The sequence below is a fragment of the Hippoglossus hippoglossus genome, chromosome 23, assembly GCF_009819705.1.
Source record: "Hippoglossus hippoglossus isolate fHipHip1 chromosome 23, fHipHip1.pri, whole genome shotgun sequence".
Classification (NCBI taxonomy): Eukaryota; Metazoa; Chordata; class Actinopteri; order Pleuronectiformes; family Pleuronectidae; genus Hippoglossus; species Hippoglossus hippoglossus.
Genome location: NC_047173.1, coordinates 6,589,680 through 6,603,839, shown reverse-complemented (window position 1 = coordinate 6,603,839; position 14,160 = coordinate 6,589,680). Strand labels below are relative to the sequence as shown.

Below are 14,160 nucleotides of genomic sequence, written 5' to 3'. Positions count from 1 at the left end.
CATACAAGGGGCCAATTTGTGCTGGAAAACCTTGCAGCGAAATGTAAACCTCGCCAATGTCACTCTGGGTTATTTATTAGCCTGCTGATAATGAGAGCCTGTGGGTAGAGCTGGTGTAATGTTCCACCAGCTTTACACCATCTCCAGGTCAGCATAGAGAGCCAGTGTATGTGTGTGTTCTTCAGCTTGTTAAAAAGCCAACTAACTAGTGTGGCTCCCTCGCCCACGTGGGTTCAGGTAGCAAAATATGACAGTGGCGGTATAAAGGTCACAGAGCAGAAAACCTGACTTTGACGTGTCAAAGCTGAGCAAAGGATCACTGAATTTTTGTTGGTTTTAGTTTTTATCGCTGTCTTGATGCAAGGGAATTATATAAATATGCAAAAAATAAAAAGGGATGAATGTATGGTTGAGCACAAATTAAGACAAGAAGTGACATTTTACGAGTGACTGCTGATGACATGCTTCACTCTAGGCTTTTTAAGATAAACATTTGCCTGAGGGTCAGAGCTCAGGGTGTGTGTTCATCCACTTCAATGAGAAAGTGAAAAACAGAGAATCAGAGATTTGGCAGGCTTCACAGCAAGAGGGGAGCAAATCATTGTGTGTGTGTGTGTGTGTGTGTGTGTGTGTGTGTGTGTGTGTGTGTGTGTGTGTGTGTGTGTGTGTGTGTGTGTGTGTGTGTGTGTGTGTGTGTAATAATTTCTCTCATCTGACACTCTGAATAATTTCAGAGCCCCTGGTTCCCTGGGTATGTTTTGTTAACTACCACAAAGGCAAACACTGGGACAAGTATAAACATTACACAGAAAAAGGGAGAAAGACAGGGTTAATAAAGGCCCAGCCACTAATATTTGCCTCGGTTTGACCCAGTGATGTTTGAAATAATAAAAATCTGAAAAATGATGGTCAAGAATCTCCCTTATCATGTTCGATTTTGATATCTATCAAAAGAAACAGATTAAATAAAAGAGAGTTGTAAAAAAAAGCAGTCGGTGATAGTTTGAGTGAAAGAAAGAAAGACGTGTGTACCTGAACGATGTCTCTCTCAGCATATCGTCCTCTGGATGAAATTCTGACTTCATCTCCGTCCAACTCAATCATGGCTAAGGAAAATAAAAGTGTACATTATTGATTAAAAGACCCACAGATCACAGACATAAACCAGCAAGATATCAATTAACCACAAAATGTAACCAGTCAGTAGAGATCAATAAGACAGTTGGGGTGAATGGATTTTCATAGTCAGATCCCGTGTAGAAGCAGTTTGATTTCATGTGAACTGACTGAACCAAAATTTGTCATTATGAAAGATCCTGGTAAATTTTAAAAAGTTGCCGAAGATCAGCAGCCATTCCTGACAGCATCATGCTGCTACATCCAACTTTTTTGCATTTGTAAAAAAAAGAAAATTGAAAATGTGATTTACTGCCGAGCTGACGCCTATAATAGGTGAAGAGGCGGGAAGATGGTCATAAAAGTGAATTTTTCTGGGGTGACGGCAAGAGGAGACATGGCAACTTAGTCTCAAAGAAAACTATAACTTCCCCATATGACAACATTGCAGATTTGAAGCAGACAAATTGGAACGGTTGTACTGAGTGTGTTGCCGCTTTCCTCTCTTTTAATATAGTATTTATTGCCTGTTGGTAAACCAGCTTAGAGGTGCATTACTCATTCATGGACACTCTCAGTTTCGTTATAATCGACTCAAGAGGATCTGCTGAATCCAGTGCGACACATAGTGATACAATTCTGTATAGGCTCTGGTACGATGTTTGACATAACATCAAACCGGATTTAAAAAATGTTACTCAATTTTTTTTCCCAACAATTCAATTATTAATAACAAATTCAAATGTTCTTGGTAACCTACCATCAAATTCCGCAGGTCCGACCCCCACAATGATGATTGACATTGGCAGACATGCTGCCTGCAGGAGAGGAGAGGAGGAGAAATAAATATGAGACATTTAAAAAGTCTGAAAACAATATTTTACTTTTGTACCTACGTGGGCCATTAATACAGCTGAGCTACAAATGAGCTACCTGTCATATATGGGCTAGCCTTTGTCATCATCCGTGGTAAATGAGCCCCTCAGAGATCATGTCATATTTAAGCCTTGCCAACATTTATATGACATACAGTATGTGTAAGCATATGTGTGAATCTTTGATGTGTGTGTTCTCTACAGCACCTCCCGGAGCGCTGCGTGGGTCGAAACATCGCAGTGAATAATATTAGAGACGAGAGAGAATCAACAACCCGCGCTTCTCTCACTGACAGCTTACAAATGACATGTGTTTGTGTTCTGTGTGTGTGTAGGTGTCAGGAGTGTGTGTATTAGAAAGGGAGGGCCAGCAGTGTAATGTGTGTATTTGAGTAATGTGTTGACCTCAGGCAGTAGAGCAATGGATGATCTTATCAACAGATCTCAGTTAGTTTTCGCTCCCCTCCGTACGGGTCCTCTTTACGTCTCTGCTGCCCTTTGCTCTCTTTTTGTTTTTCCCTGTGCGCTCATATCTGCCGACTCCTTTTCTCCGCTCCTCCCAGCCTCCTCTTTAAAGGCCTGAGATGGATCAGTGCTCTCACAAAAATGGCTGATGTTGCCTGTTCATTTTGTTTGCATTCTACACAGCACACCAGCTTCCCCCTGGAGCCCGCAGTGACTTGACAGTGATGGAGAGGACAGACGAAGGGCGAAGAACATGTTGTCAAATGTAAGGACGGCAAATTTTTTTATAACAGTAGTAAAGGCTCCCCAGTACAAAAAGACAATATAAAAGATCAATTTCAAATTTTAATTGACTCCCCATTATGATTATGTACACTTTGAGATTTTTTGGGATATAAGGCCAAATATATGAGCTTTTTCTTTATTGTCAAATACATTTATAAGCTTACAGTTATGACCAATCAGGCTAATTAGGAACTAATACCACAGCCGTTTTCCATCTTTCATTCAAATACAGATTATTGCAAAAGAAGAATTTACATTTTGCTAAAATGTAATTAGTCTTCTGGGCATCACAGTGCCTCTCATTTCCATATATTTGTTCATGGCTTTATAGTTATGCAATCGCTTGACTTAACACCATGAAACACGACATACTGTTGCATAGTTATGGCATTATTTGCAAGTGTATCCCATGGTAAATTCTTTCATTTAGTTTTATAAATATCCCTATTCTTTAACGTTTTTGCCCACTTTTCACACCATTCAAACAGCTGCTCGAACATATGTTTATACAACTGACTGACATAAAAATCTGAAATAACAAAAATAACAAAATACCTTCCCCGTCATCCACCCACAGTTATCTATACAAGCTGTCTTTCAGATACAACTGTCATACACTTTAGGTTCTAACTAAATAGGCGGCTGTCTTTTACAGATGGACTTTTCTCAAAGTAGAAGACTGAAAGATTAAAAACAATTGACATGCATTAAACTTTTGATGAACTTTTGATGTGTTTTGATGGTCATTAAGCGCGACAAATGTGATTTGGGCACGGTGGCTTTCCCGTTAATTTTTTTGTTTGCGGCGCAGTGACTCTGTGCAGTCTTCCCCTAAACGACAGGAGTCACACCTGAGAAAAATACAACCACACTGCCGGGAAAAGGGCAAAGAAGAAGAAGAAAAAAACGTTTGGGCATCAGGTTGTTCCTTCCAGGAGCTTTGATTAACCTTAGTTTCAGTTTGCAGAATGCCTCGTCTTAACCAACAGTAGATCTTTGCATCTCCTTCATTATTAAGGGGTCATATACACCTCTTTAGACCTGCACGACCAATGTGTGTTTAAGGACAGGAGCAGTGATCATAAACCAAGCTTTAGGGTGGATGTTCAGGTGTTGACACCAACAAGATATGCCTTACGTTAACAATAGACTCCTTGGTCTGGGCCATGTCTGAGATGACGCCATCAGTGATGATGAGGAGCACAAAGTACTGGGAGCCATCTTTCACTGAAGCTGCATACCTGTGTACAAAAAAAGACACCTTTGTAGTTATTTCTGTGCAACCATCATGTATGTGGTTTACAATGATGATTCATTCCTTAATCAAATAAAGCATCTATCTGTGTGCTTTTAATTTAAGCTAAATACATAACTAAATACATAATTTAAAACATCATTTAAATTTGATATATTATTGATATAATTTGAATAAATCACTCAGCTCCTACTCGAAGAAAGAAAAATCTTAATGTGTCAAGTGTTTCTACCTGTCTGTCAATTCGACAGATGCTCAGCTTACTGTGGTTTTCATTTTCTGATGTTGAGTGTGACCTTTCGCTCTCATGTGAGTCATGATCCGACTTACTGATATTTACACACTGAGATCATTTCATTGGTTCAGTTTCTGTTACGTCACCTTTCTGCACTGGGAGGTTAGATCTATGTGCATGTGCATTCATGTGAAAACGGAGGATTTAGGAGTCTACCACTGTGGATGATGACAGCATCACAGATGGAGAAAGATGGAGATATAGGGCAACAACTTAAAAGTAGAAGTGAGAGAGCAAGGGAGTAGTAAAGTTAATAGTAACTTGGGTGCATGTCGGAGTGAAGCAACACACTGAAGAGGAAAAGGGTCATTTTTTAAATATGAGGTGGAAGTTGGATGTAGAGATGTACACATGTAAAATGCACTGCAGTGGTTTTTACGTGCGCGAATTTTGAATTTGAAAGATACATCATGCTGTTTGGTGAGTCTTAGAGGTCTTTTTGATGAAACTAGTTGTTTTCCCCTGCTTGTAAATTAAACTGAGCAAAGCAAAACTGGCCTCCAGCTCCAGCCATTTACATAAAGACATGGGAGTGATGTAATATCAAGATTTTGATGTAATTGTAAGTCTAAGAAATCAGTGATAAGTTTGTGCAGCAAAAGCAAAAACATGAGGTCATGCAGTTGGGGAAAGAGGAAAGGGGCGTTCAGGTGACAGTACAGGCTGTGTAAAAGATAATTTGCTGCCTCTGTGCTCATGCTGGTTCCACCATTTTCCTTCACTTTCCTCTTCTTTTATAACTATGCAATTAAGATTTCACTAAATTCTGTACTAAATGTGTGAAGTAACCCAATGAGAGACTTCACTTCAGCACATCTCTTTAATTACACACTTGCATGAATAGTTTCTAATTTCTTTCTCTCTCTGTTTTTTATTTTTGCGAACTTTGACGAGATCCTGTGTCTGCCTGGCTTTCCTGCAGCATGAATTATGTTCCCCCCCGAAACCCAGACACAAACAAACACGCAATCAGCTGCCGGGTACTTTCTCTGTTTGCATCCTGAGCTTTTCTCCCCCCCTCTTCCTCTCGCTCTTGTTAGCTACCTGGCAACACCCGCTGCACTGAGCTTATTAGGGAAAATCTGAGAACACATGTTGAGTGTCAGTCGCAGAGTGAAATGTACTCTGTGTTCTTTCACACTTCTGAAGCTCATTATATAAGCAGTGATGGAAATATTCAAGTGTAAAACTTTGTGCATGTAGTAAAAGGAAAATGAAATGTTAAAAACAAGAAAAGTAAATGTAGACAAGTGCTGACAGGAAATTTATACACTTAATCAAGTGTGTTTTTGTGATACCTGGCCACGTGGTTGATGACAGGGGAGAAGTTGGTGGGGCCGTAGAGCTGAACTGACTTCAGACTCTGATAGTAGGCTTCCATCACACCTTCGATACCTGCACAGTACGGGTTCTGAGGATTCCCATTCTGTGTTTAACACAAGAGGAGACGACTGACTTACGGTATGTTATTGATTTTAAATGCATTCAACAGGTCCAGGCACAGAGCCAATGCAGATGGTAAAAACAAGCTCAGGGATTATTTATTTGTTTTGTCTTGAAGGTACGTACAAACAATGATTGTTAAATACAATTATCTCAAAGCATCTCCCAGACCTGCAGGTGTTTTGATTATATCGTCCACACAATGAATATCAGTCAACCCTCCAACAGGTTGTGGTTTCATAGACTGTATGTGAAGATGGATGACATGTTTCCACTTTGCCCCAATATCCAGCCAGTGTCTCTACGGAAGTTATTGGGGAAAGGACCCGCGGTAGTGAGGTCCCGCTGATACGAGTGCTCAACCAGTCAGCCTTAGCTATCAATCATGATGTTTCACCCCATTTTTATGAAACTAAACTTGCTGGAAAAATTTGCACTTATCTTTGAGAAAAATATATATAAAGTGGACTTTGACTTTTTAGTTTTGTCCGTGTCCCATCCGCTAAAACTGAGGAGACAGGGTTTCTTTCCTATACAGCAGCCAGCCACTAGGGGGCAATTAAGACACTTTGGCTTTACTTTTGGGGAGCAGCCACTTCCTCCATGTTTATATGCATATGCTATGTGGTTTACATCTCCAATCCTTCCTGCCTTTATCCAACCCCTGCTTCCCATCCTAGTCTTACTCTCTCACCAAAGCAAACTCGTGGGAGACTCGTCCGTCAGGCGGTAACTTGGCTCCGAAGCCCAGCGCAGGAAACATTTTGTCGCTGTCGTAGTCCTGGATGATCTCCCCAACTGCCTTCAGGGCCATGGCATAGGCGTTCAGCTGGTAGGGACTCATGTAGTGGAGTGAGGTGGGCTGGGCTGGGTTACCTGTTTGTGACAAAGGGAACAGTCACACAAACCCAATCAGAAAATTCCCTGTGGGCACAATAATGTACTAGGTGGTTTAGCACATCAGTCAATGTTAAACCAAGATGAAACAACAGAATTAGAGCCCGTGGTTATTGACTAGCTAAATTTACTTCTTTGGTTTGACTTTATCCAAGTGATCAGCTTTTATTATTTCTGCAGTCAGAGTTGAAGGTGCTGAGATTAAGTATATATAATGCTGTTGTATTAAATGCAGCGCATTAGCGGAACATTACATCCCCTCAATAGCCAAGAGCCAAGTGTTGTTTCAAAAACAAGGTTTCAGTTTGAGGAATCAAAAATGGACCATTTCATGAATAAGTGGTCTCCGATATGAGTTTTACTAATTGAATTAAAATGTGATATAAAATTATGCTTTGTCTGAAATGTTTTTTATATATTAAATATATATCAGCAAAAAACATGTTGAATTAAAATGTCCTTCATTTAACCAAGTATGGTAAGGAGAGACCTGGCCAAGACATAACATCATAAACATGCAGTTTGATGACCTACATGGACATTTATGCTTTGTTTTGGTTGGACAATCTTTGAATTGTGCAAAAGTAAGTATCTGAGGGGGAAGGAGACAAAATAAAAATCACAGATAAAAAGGACAATGTTAATTTATTTCAGGCTTTCACTGTTTGCCAAAGCTGGTCTGTATCAGCATACATCTGTGATAAAATGGTTCTTAACAAGCCACAGCTTCATGGCTAAAACTGATAGATATCTAGTGGATTACCATTAGTGCTTTTGTATGACACCACAACATGCGCGTGTCCACGGATTCCATCTCAGCATCACTGATGGAGCTAAATTGACTACTAATGAACTTAACGTCGAATTAATATGACACATGGTCTTGATCTCCCTGTACATGCCTCTTCATTTCACGATTAAAGTCATGTTTTAATAAATTGCAGAACACTACTAGGCTGAGTACCCTCCATTTGGTGTTGAGGTTTTAATGAGAGCCAGACAAGATCGAGTCCACCTCCACCTCAAACACATTTTTTTATACATCCACTGCCTGAAAGCTCTCATTTGATTTAATAGGATTTGGCTCTATTGCTGCCGCCTGTCCTGCTACAACCGAGCTCAAGGGTAGATGGATAACACGGTCCTTCATCACGGCCATCATAGCATGTAACTGCACTCAGCTTTAGCTGCCAGGTGTGATAGAGAGGGCTATTAGGAAACACTTGATTTCCCATCTGCATATATTTGTATAAACGCTCCCTGGGCATTCAGTGCGTTTGTGTGTCTCTCTGTAGGTCTCCGAGAGAGAGTGTGTGTGTGTGCTTGCACATTCAAAGTGTTTGTGTGTTTATTTAAAGGGTTACCATTGGAAGCTGTGAAATCAATGGCCACGGTGAAGTTAATCTGGGTCCTTGGAAGACAAAAGCAGAAAGATTATTCATAAATCAGCAATGCTCTCACACACACACACACACACACACACACACACACACACACACACACACACACACACACACACACACACACACACACACACACACACACACACACACACACACTAAACAAGCAGAAGACATGAACTGCAGACATAATCAGGTCAAAGTGATCAATGTTCGAGAGAGCAAACAGAGTCCTTCCTGCCCCTTAGCTGTAAAAGTGATGGGGAGAAAGTGAGTTACCAGGCTTTTATACCAAACACGCTGTGCATAGCGCTGCTCAGAGGAATGTTGGTTTTAACAGAGAACACCGCTAAATTTTCTTTAACACCTGCACAAGTAAAAGTAGCGACCATGATGACTTTTATCCCAAAAATTTGGCAGTTGTTTATCTGGCATAATGTTCATAATAAATTTCCGCTAATGCCTACAGAACAGGTTGAAATATTTAACTGGATAAGTGAAAAAATTTCACTTTCTACTGGCACTACAGGAAAGTCAGGGCATCACCAAAGTCACTGTGATTCATCCTCAGGACACCAAGAATAGGGTTATTAATCTAATATTTCAGTCTCTAACAAGGCAATTGACTGACAGTCAGGCTACTAAAACCCCAGAAGTCACCATCCTAGAGATTGTGAATATCATATCACATAGTGTATTATGTCTTTTCCCATAGAGCGTATTTTGATATCCAATTAGGGTGTAGCTAAATGATTAGGCAGCTCTGTATGATGATAAAACCTAAAAACCCATTATTCATGTCACTAGAAAATCTATGTCTAAGATCTAACTTCCTGATTGGATTTGACTGGACTTGTTGCCTCACATAAACTTTGTATTTGCATTTTCTGAGCGACAATACAAACAGAAATAAGAAAAAAGCATGACCAGAAAGAGAGATGAAACAAGGCAGACAAAACATCACACATCACAGCACCCAGCATGAGAAAGTGGCTCTCTCCATCAAAACATTTCCTATCTTGTTAACCTGCGGGAGCAGGATGTGGTTAAGCGCTCTGTCGGCCTGTCACAGCTTTTTCACGCCAATCTCCGCCCACTGCCCTACACACAGTCACACACAAAAGCCTCCCTGTCTGTCTTATACACATCCTCTGTATTCGGTTAGTGTCAAACAGCCAGTAGCTCATCATCTTTGTCACCTCAGCGGGCCATGTGAAGTGGCACCGCGCTGTCCAGAGGGGACAGAACAAGCAGGAGGGAGAGAGGGAGGAAAAAGTTCAGGAGACATAACGTCCCTATTCAGGACTGGTAGTAACATCCGTCCTGAGAGATTCAATCACAAGAAGACAGCTCTAAGTACGTCTGTTCACACCTGGTATTAAAATGCATCCTGATGTGTGTGTCTCCTGTGACCACTTGTGATACGATCTCACTTCCCTATTTTTTTGCAAATACACACGTACGTCGTTGTTTATGAAGACCAATGGTGTTGTTTTGTTGTCAATCTGTTTGCAGATGTGCCCATTGTCATGCGTTTGTGTTCGTGAGTGGAGAGAGAGAGCGGAGTCAGGTGTGTGTGTGTGTGTGTGTGTGTGTGTGTGTGTGTGTGTGTGTGTGTGTGTGTGTGTGTGTGTTTGTGTGTGTGTATGACATGATTTATTTATATAGCTATAATTGTAACCACATAGTCTAAACCTTCAGTACATTTTTTTCCAAGCACAAAATGACTGACAATCAACAGTTACCATCACTGTGGGAGATTTCATCACTTATTGATGTGAATTAGTGGATGAACCAAGGGTGGTGAGACCGTAAGTCAATAAGATTCTGTCAGTGTCAGAGTTGAGCTATATTTCAATTCAGTGGGCAAGTCTTTGCATCTTGAGCTTGATTGGTATCTTATTTTCTGTAAACTGTCTATGTTGTGAAATCTACTTTATTTTATTCTAGCAGCATTTCTTTGTCATGTCTGTTAAAAAAGGAGAAAATACAAAAACAACATTGATTTGCTTCAGTCACTTCAGTGGCTATTGACCCTTGTGAACTCCTTTAAATCAATGTAATTTTACAAATATTAAAAGTTATTTGTATAAAAAGTGACAAAAGGTAAATTACAGAGAGATTAATAGCTTGGTTTGATTCCTTCTGCAGTAGCCTTTCTTGGGAAAAGCTTCAAGGACAAGGGGAGCGGAGAGATCTGAGTGAATTCTGGTCAAGCTCTTCATGCAGGCACAGACAAGCTTCAACATTGCAGCCTAAATTATACATGCCCAAACAAGCCAAAACAACAAGGTGAATTGGAGGACGAAAAATTAAAAATGACAAAAGGCAGAAAGCTAAAAAGGAGGGGAAAGCATCTCATGATTAAACACGGCAGCACAAAAAAAGACAACGTCAGTATTCATCAGGAAAATGATTCAGAACTGTTCTCTACAATTTAAAGCGAATTGCTACTAAAGAAGGAATTGGCACTAGCAACTCCAGAACAAAGGATATTGGCTGAATACCTTTCAGAAACTGAGTTACAACTACTGAGTCATGATTATTGATCGCGATAACAAACCCCTGCAGTTTGACCGTGATTGTTTTGCGTCAGTCAGTGTCAGAGTTTCTTGCTTTTACAAAGAGAGCTACGTCTGATGTTTGACATAATCATTTTGACTCCTATTGGTAAGAATATTAATAACCAGGCCAGAACACAGGATACTCATGAAAAAGGTCAACCGCATCCTCTGCATTAATCAGACGAGAATTTCACTAGGACATTTGAGGGATTTTTGCCTAGTGATGGGCATTTGATGATGTCATGCACATTGGACTTTTAGGAAAATGCTATAGATCAATAGGTCACCTCATGAAAATGTTCCTTGTGTTTTATGTTATTTATCGATACAGCTTTCACGATTTTAAACATGGTGTCAAACCCAACATGAAATAAACTGCTGTTTCTTCTGTTATCGTAAATATGAAGACATCCGGAAACTGTCTCCTTACGAAACACTATTTAAATTCACTAGATCTGGATTTGCCCCTTGATTCAGATTCTAAACCACAATTTAATGAGTTCGGACCCATAATACATCCTTCCACCAAGTTTTGTGGTAATCCATCCATTAGTCTTTGCCTAATCTTGCTTACAAACAAACAAACCAACAAATGGATTACCGACTAATATTTCTTTATGTGGAGGTGGCAGGAAACAGTACAACACACACACACACACACACACACACACACACACACACACACACACACACACACACACACACGCACACACACACGTAAAACACCTGTCCTTCTGGATACACAACTACTTGAAAAGCAAAAGGAGATCGGCAGCGAACAGGCTCAAACCTGAGAGGCAGCAAAATGCTCTGGCGGGGGTGATAAGGGATTTCCACAGGCAATGGTCTTAACCACAACATCACATCACTGAGTTTCAGCAGAGGGAGGAGAGATGTGAGCTTCACCTTCCTTAAGAGCGATACATTATCGCTCTGTGTCCTGAAGATAGACGAAAACTTGAAGGGCTGTTACCAGCTTTATCGTGTCACGTTTTTTTAATTGGCTGAAAGTTCACCTCAACCTTTTGCTTCAGGCAGAAATACTTCTACTCACATGCTCAATAAAATCTAATTTCACCTGATCCTCACTGGGGTAAATTACATAGAGGAAAAAAACACACTTACAATAAAACAAAGGACACTAATAAATTCCACTTTATTGGACTTAAGTGAGCATGCTGTATCAGTTCCAGATACAGTCAGATTTTTCTGATCTAAGTCTCATTTTATTCCTTAAATCAGACTCTCTGATCTGTTCCAACCTCTGTTTGCACAGTGAAGGGTGTAAGTGAGAAGACACACCCTTTATCAGCACCACTACTCAGTGGTGCTGATTCATTTATTTAATTTCACCAAATATGTAAACTGTGAAAATCAAATAAAGACAGTGATGAAGTAAATGTTCAGCTGCAAATTACATGCAAAAGAAACACTGTCCAATAAATGAATCAATATAAAATTTGTAATTCTGTAGTCTGTAAACAATATTGGCACAGTAATAGACTGCAGCAAGTTGACTTGTAAACCAGTCTCTCAATACTGTCCATTACATTTCTTTTCTATTCGAAACCCTATAAGTGAAGAACATCTGAATTCTTCATGTTTTTTATGTGATTACCAATGTTTGGTGTCAGCGGTAAAATTTCATCTTTATCTTCAAAACAAAGACAATGCTGGAGAGTTGAAGATCATACTTTAATCCATTTTTTTGAATGACAGTCTTTAAAAAGCAATCTCAACAGGCCCTGTAGCCTTAACTGTATTTTTTATGTTTTCGTCTAAAAGTGAAAATATTCTATTGAAGCAAAAAAGAAGGTGAAAATGTTCTTGACAAGTCTCCTTTCCACTTATATCAACATGCCAGAAGGAAACGTACGCAAGAGTGCATCCAGTGGCCTAAAAATGGCATCAGAGATTGTGCTACGTGACCTCTCTTGATGATATGTAAACAGATGTGTATGGTTGCACAGTGTCCATCTGGCTAGAGGAGCAGAGGAGGAAGAGGAAGAGGAAAGATACACAGCTCACATCTGCATCGAGTCAAGTTAGTCTAAACGTGGATATTGGGAAAAATATTATGCCTGTTCATTTTTAGGAATAACCCATGAGACAAAATGGCTCCTTTAAGAGATTTGTATTGTGAGTGTCTGCTTTCTCTATCTAATGACAGCCTCTCAGAAAGATTTCAATACCAGCAGAGTTCCCTCCCGCTTCTATTCTGGTATCAATTCTCAATTCACAAACCAAAACAAGGCGAAACAATATCTGTCACTGTGACTGACAGGTCCGCCTTGAATGCACAGCTCCAAATGAAAGATATAGCCAACAATTTTTTGTACTTTTTTTTTCTTTTTAGCCTCATGCTCGAGAATAGAGACCTCTTTATTGAAATCCATGGGTGGTGATGATGCTTTATCGGAGGCAGTGAAAAGAATGAGCGCAGCAATGCTCTGGGATTGAGATGGAGCCTTCTCGAATCAGTCATTTATGCTAATGCTGCCGGCAGATCATGTTCCCAATTAGGTCCAAATGAACAATTAGCTGATTGGGTTGGATCTGCGAAAAGAGCTGTCAATCAGACAGAGAAGAAGAGGGCAGCAGGGAGGAGAAGCTGTGAATAGATAAAAAGACATGAGGCGAGATGACAAAATACCTGTGTCTGATAAGATGGCGACGTATGAGGGGTTTTGACTGAGAAAGTGCACAGGACGGTGATTGGGTGAAGGCCAGTGTGCTCTATGGTATGTATGAACAAATACAGTCTAATTCATTCTCATTTTTTGATTTGTTTTATTTTGTTTGCTTTGTTGCTAAGAATTCATATTTGTCAGTTCATGATCCAGTTACAGCTAGGAGACCATAGGCCATATATACAGTATTAATGGACAATGTGTCTCCATTTCCTCCCACTAGCCGGAAATGAAGTTAAAATATCACGGATACAAATGCTGCCATCTCGCTACAATGACATTACTTGGAGCCAGAGCCTGCACAGCAGCAATATATTGGGGGAATGAAGACATAATAGTTCCGCTGATACACATGCTCGACCAATCAAGTCTCAAAAAAAGTAGCACTTGAACACGCATCCATGTAGTAAGAACTACCTAAAATGATAGAAACCATAATTGAGAAAAATGTATTTGACATTAGACTTTTTAGTTTTGTCCACGTCCCATCCACAAACATGGAGAAGGTGCAAACAGATGGCAATCAAGACGCTTTGTCTTCACTTTTTGGGAGCTGTCATATCATACATCTTTATATGAAGTGTATGGTCTAACCATTAGAGGTGTGCATCTTCACTAGCCTCACGATTCGATTACGATTCAGCAGTCAACGATTTGATTCACAACGATGCATCTCGATGCATTTCAATATATCACATCCACAATTTTCTATATTACTGCACATGGCTGCACACTGATTTGACATTCATTCAGTTTCGACCTGTGTGCTGCACCTAAAGCTTAAAAGGACAAACTCTGATTATAGCCTTTACTGTATTAAGCTGGCCCCACCTGGCCCCCCTTAGCAGCTCCACTGCACTGAGGCACATTACTCA

The 14,160-nt window shown here is 40.1% G+C and overlaps 1 protein-coding gene across 2 annotated transcripts in view; it reads right to left on the bottom strand.

The window, feature by feature from the left end:
- The window catches only part of LOC117757595 (copine-8), a 72,574-nt gene that overhangs the window by 1,996 nt on the left and 56,418 nt on the right, over positions 1-14,160 (bottom strand). For both annotated transcript variants that reach the window (XM_034578863.1, XM_034578864.1), the window contains 6 exons: positions 7,996-8,042; positions 6,429-6,610; positions 5,590-5,717; positions 3,880-3,982; positions 1,877-1,934; positions 1,033-1,106 (listed from right to left, as the gene is read on the bottom strand). In XM_034578863.1, coding sequence (XP_034434754.1) covers positions 1,033-1,106; positions 1,877-1,934; positions 3,880-3,982; positions 5,590-5,717; positions 6,429-6,610; positions 7,996-8,042 — 592 coding nt within the window. The remainder of the gene's footprint in view (positions 1-1,032; positions 1,107-1,876; positions 1,935-3,879; positions 3,983-5,589; positions 5,718-6,428; positions 6,611-7,995; positions 8,043-14,160) is intronic.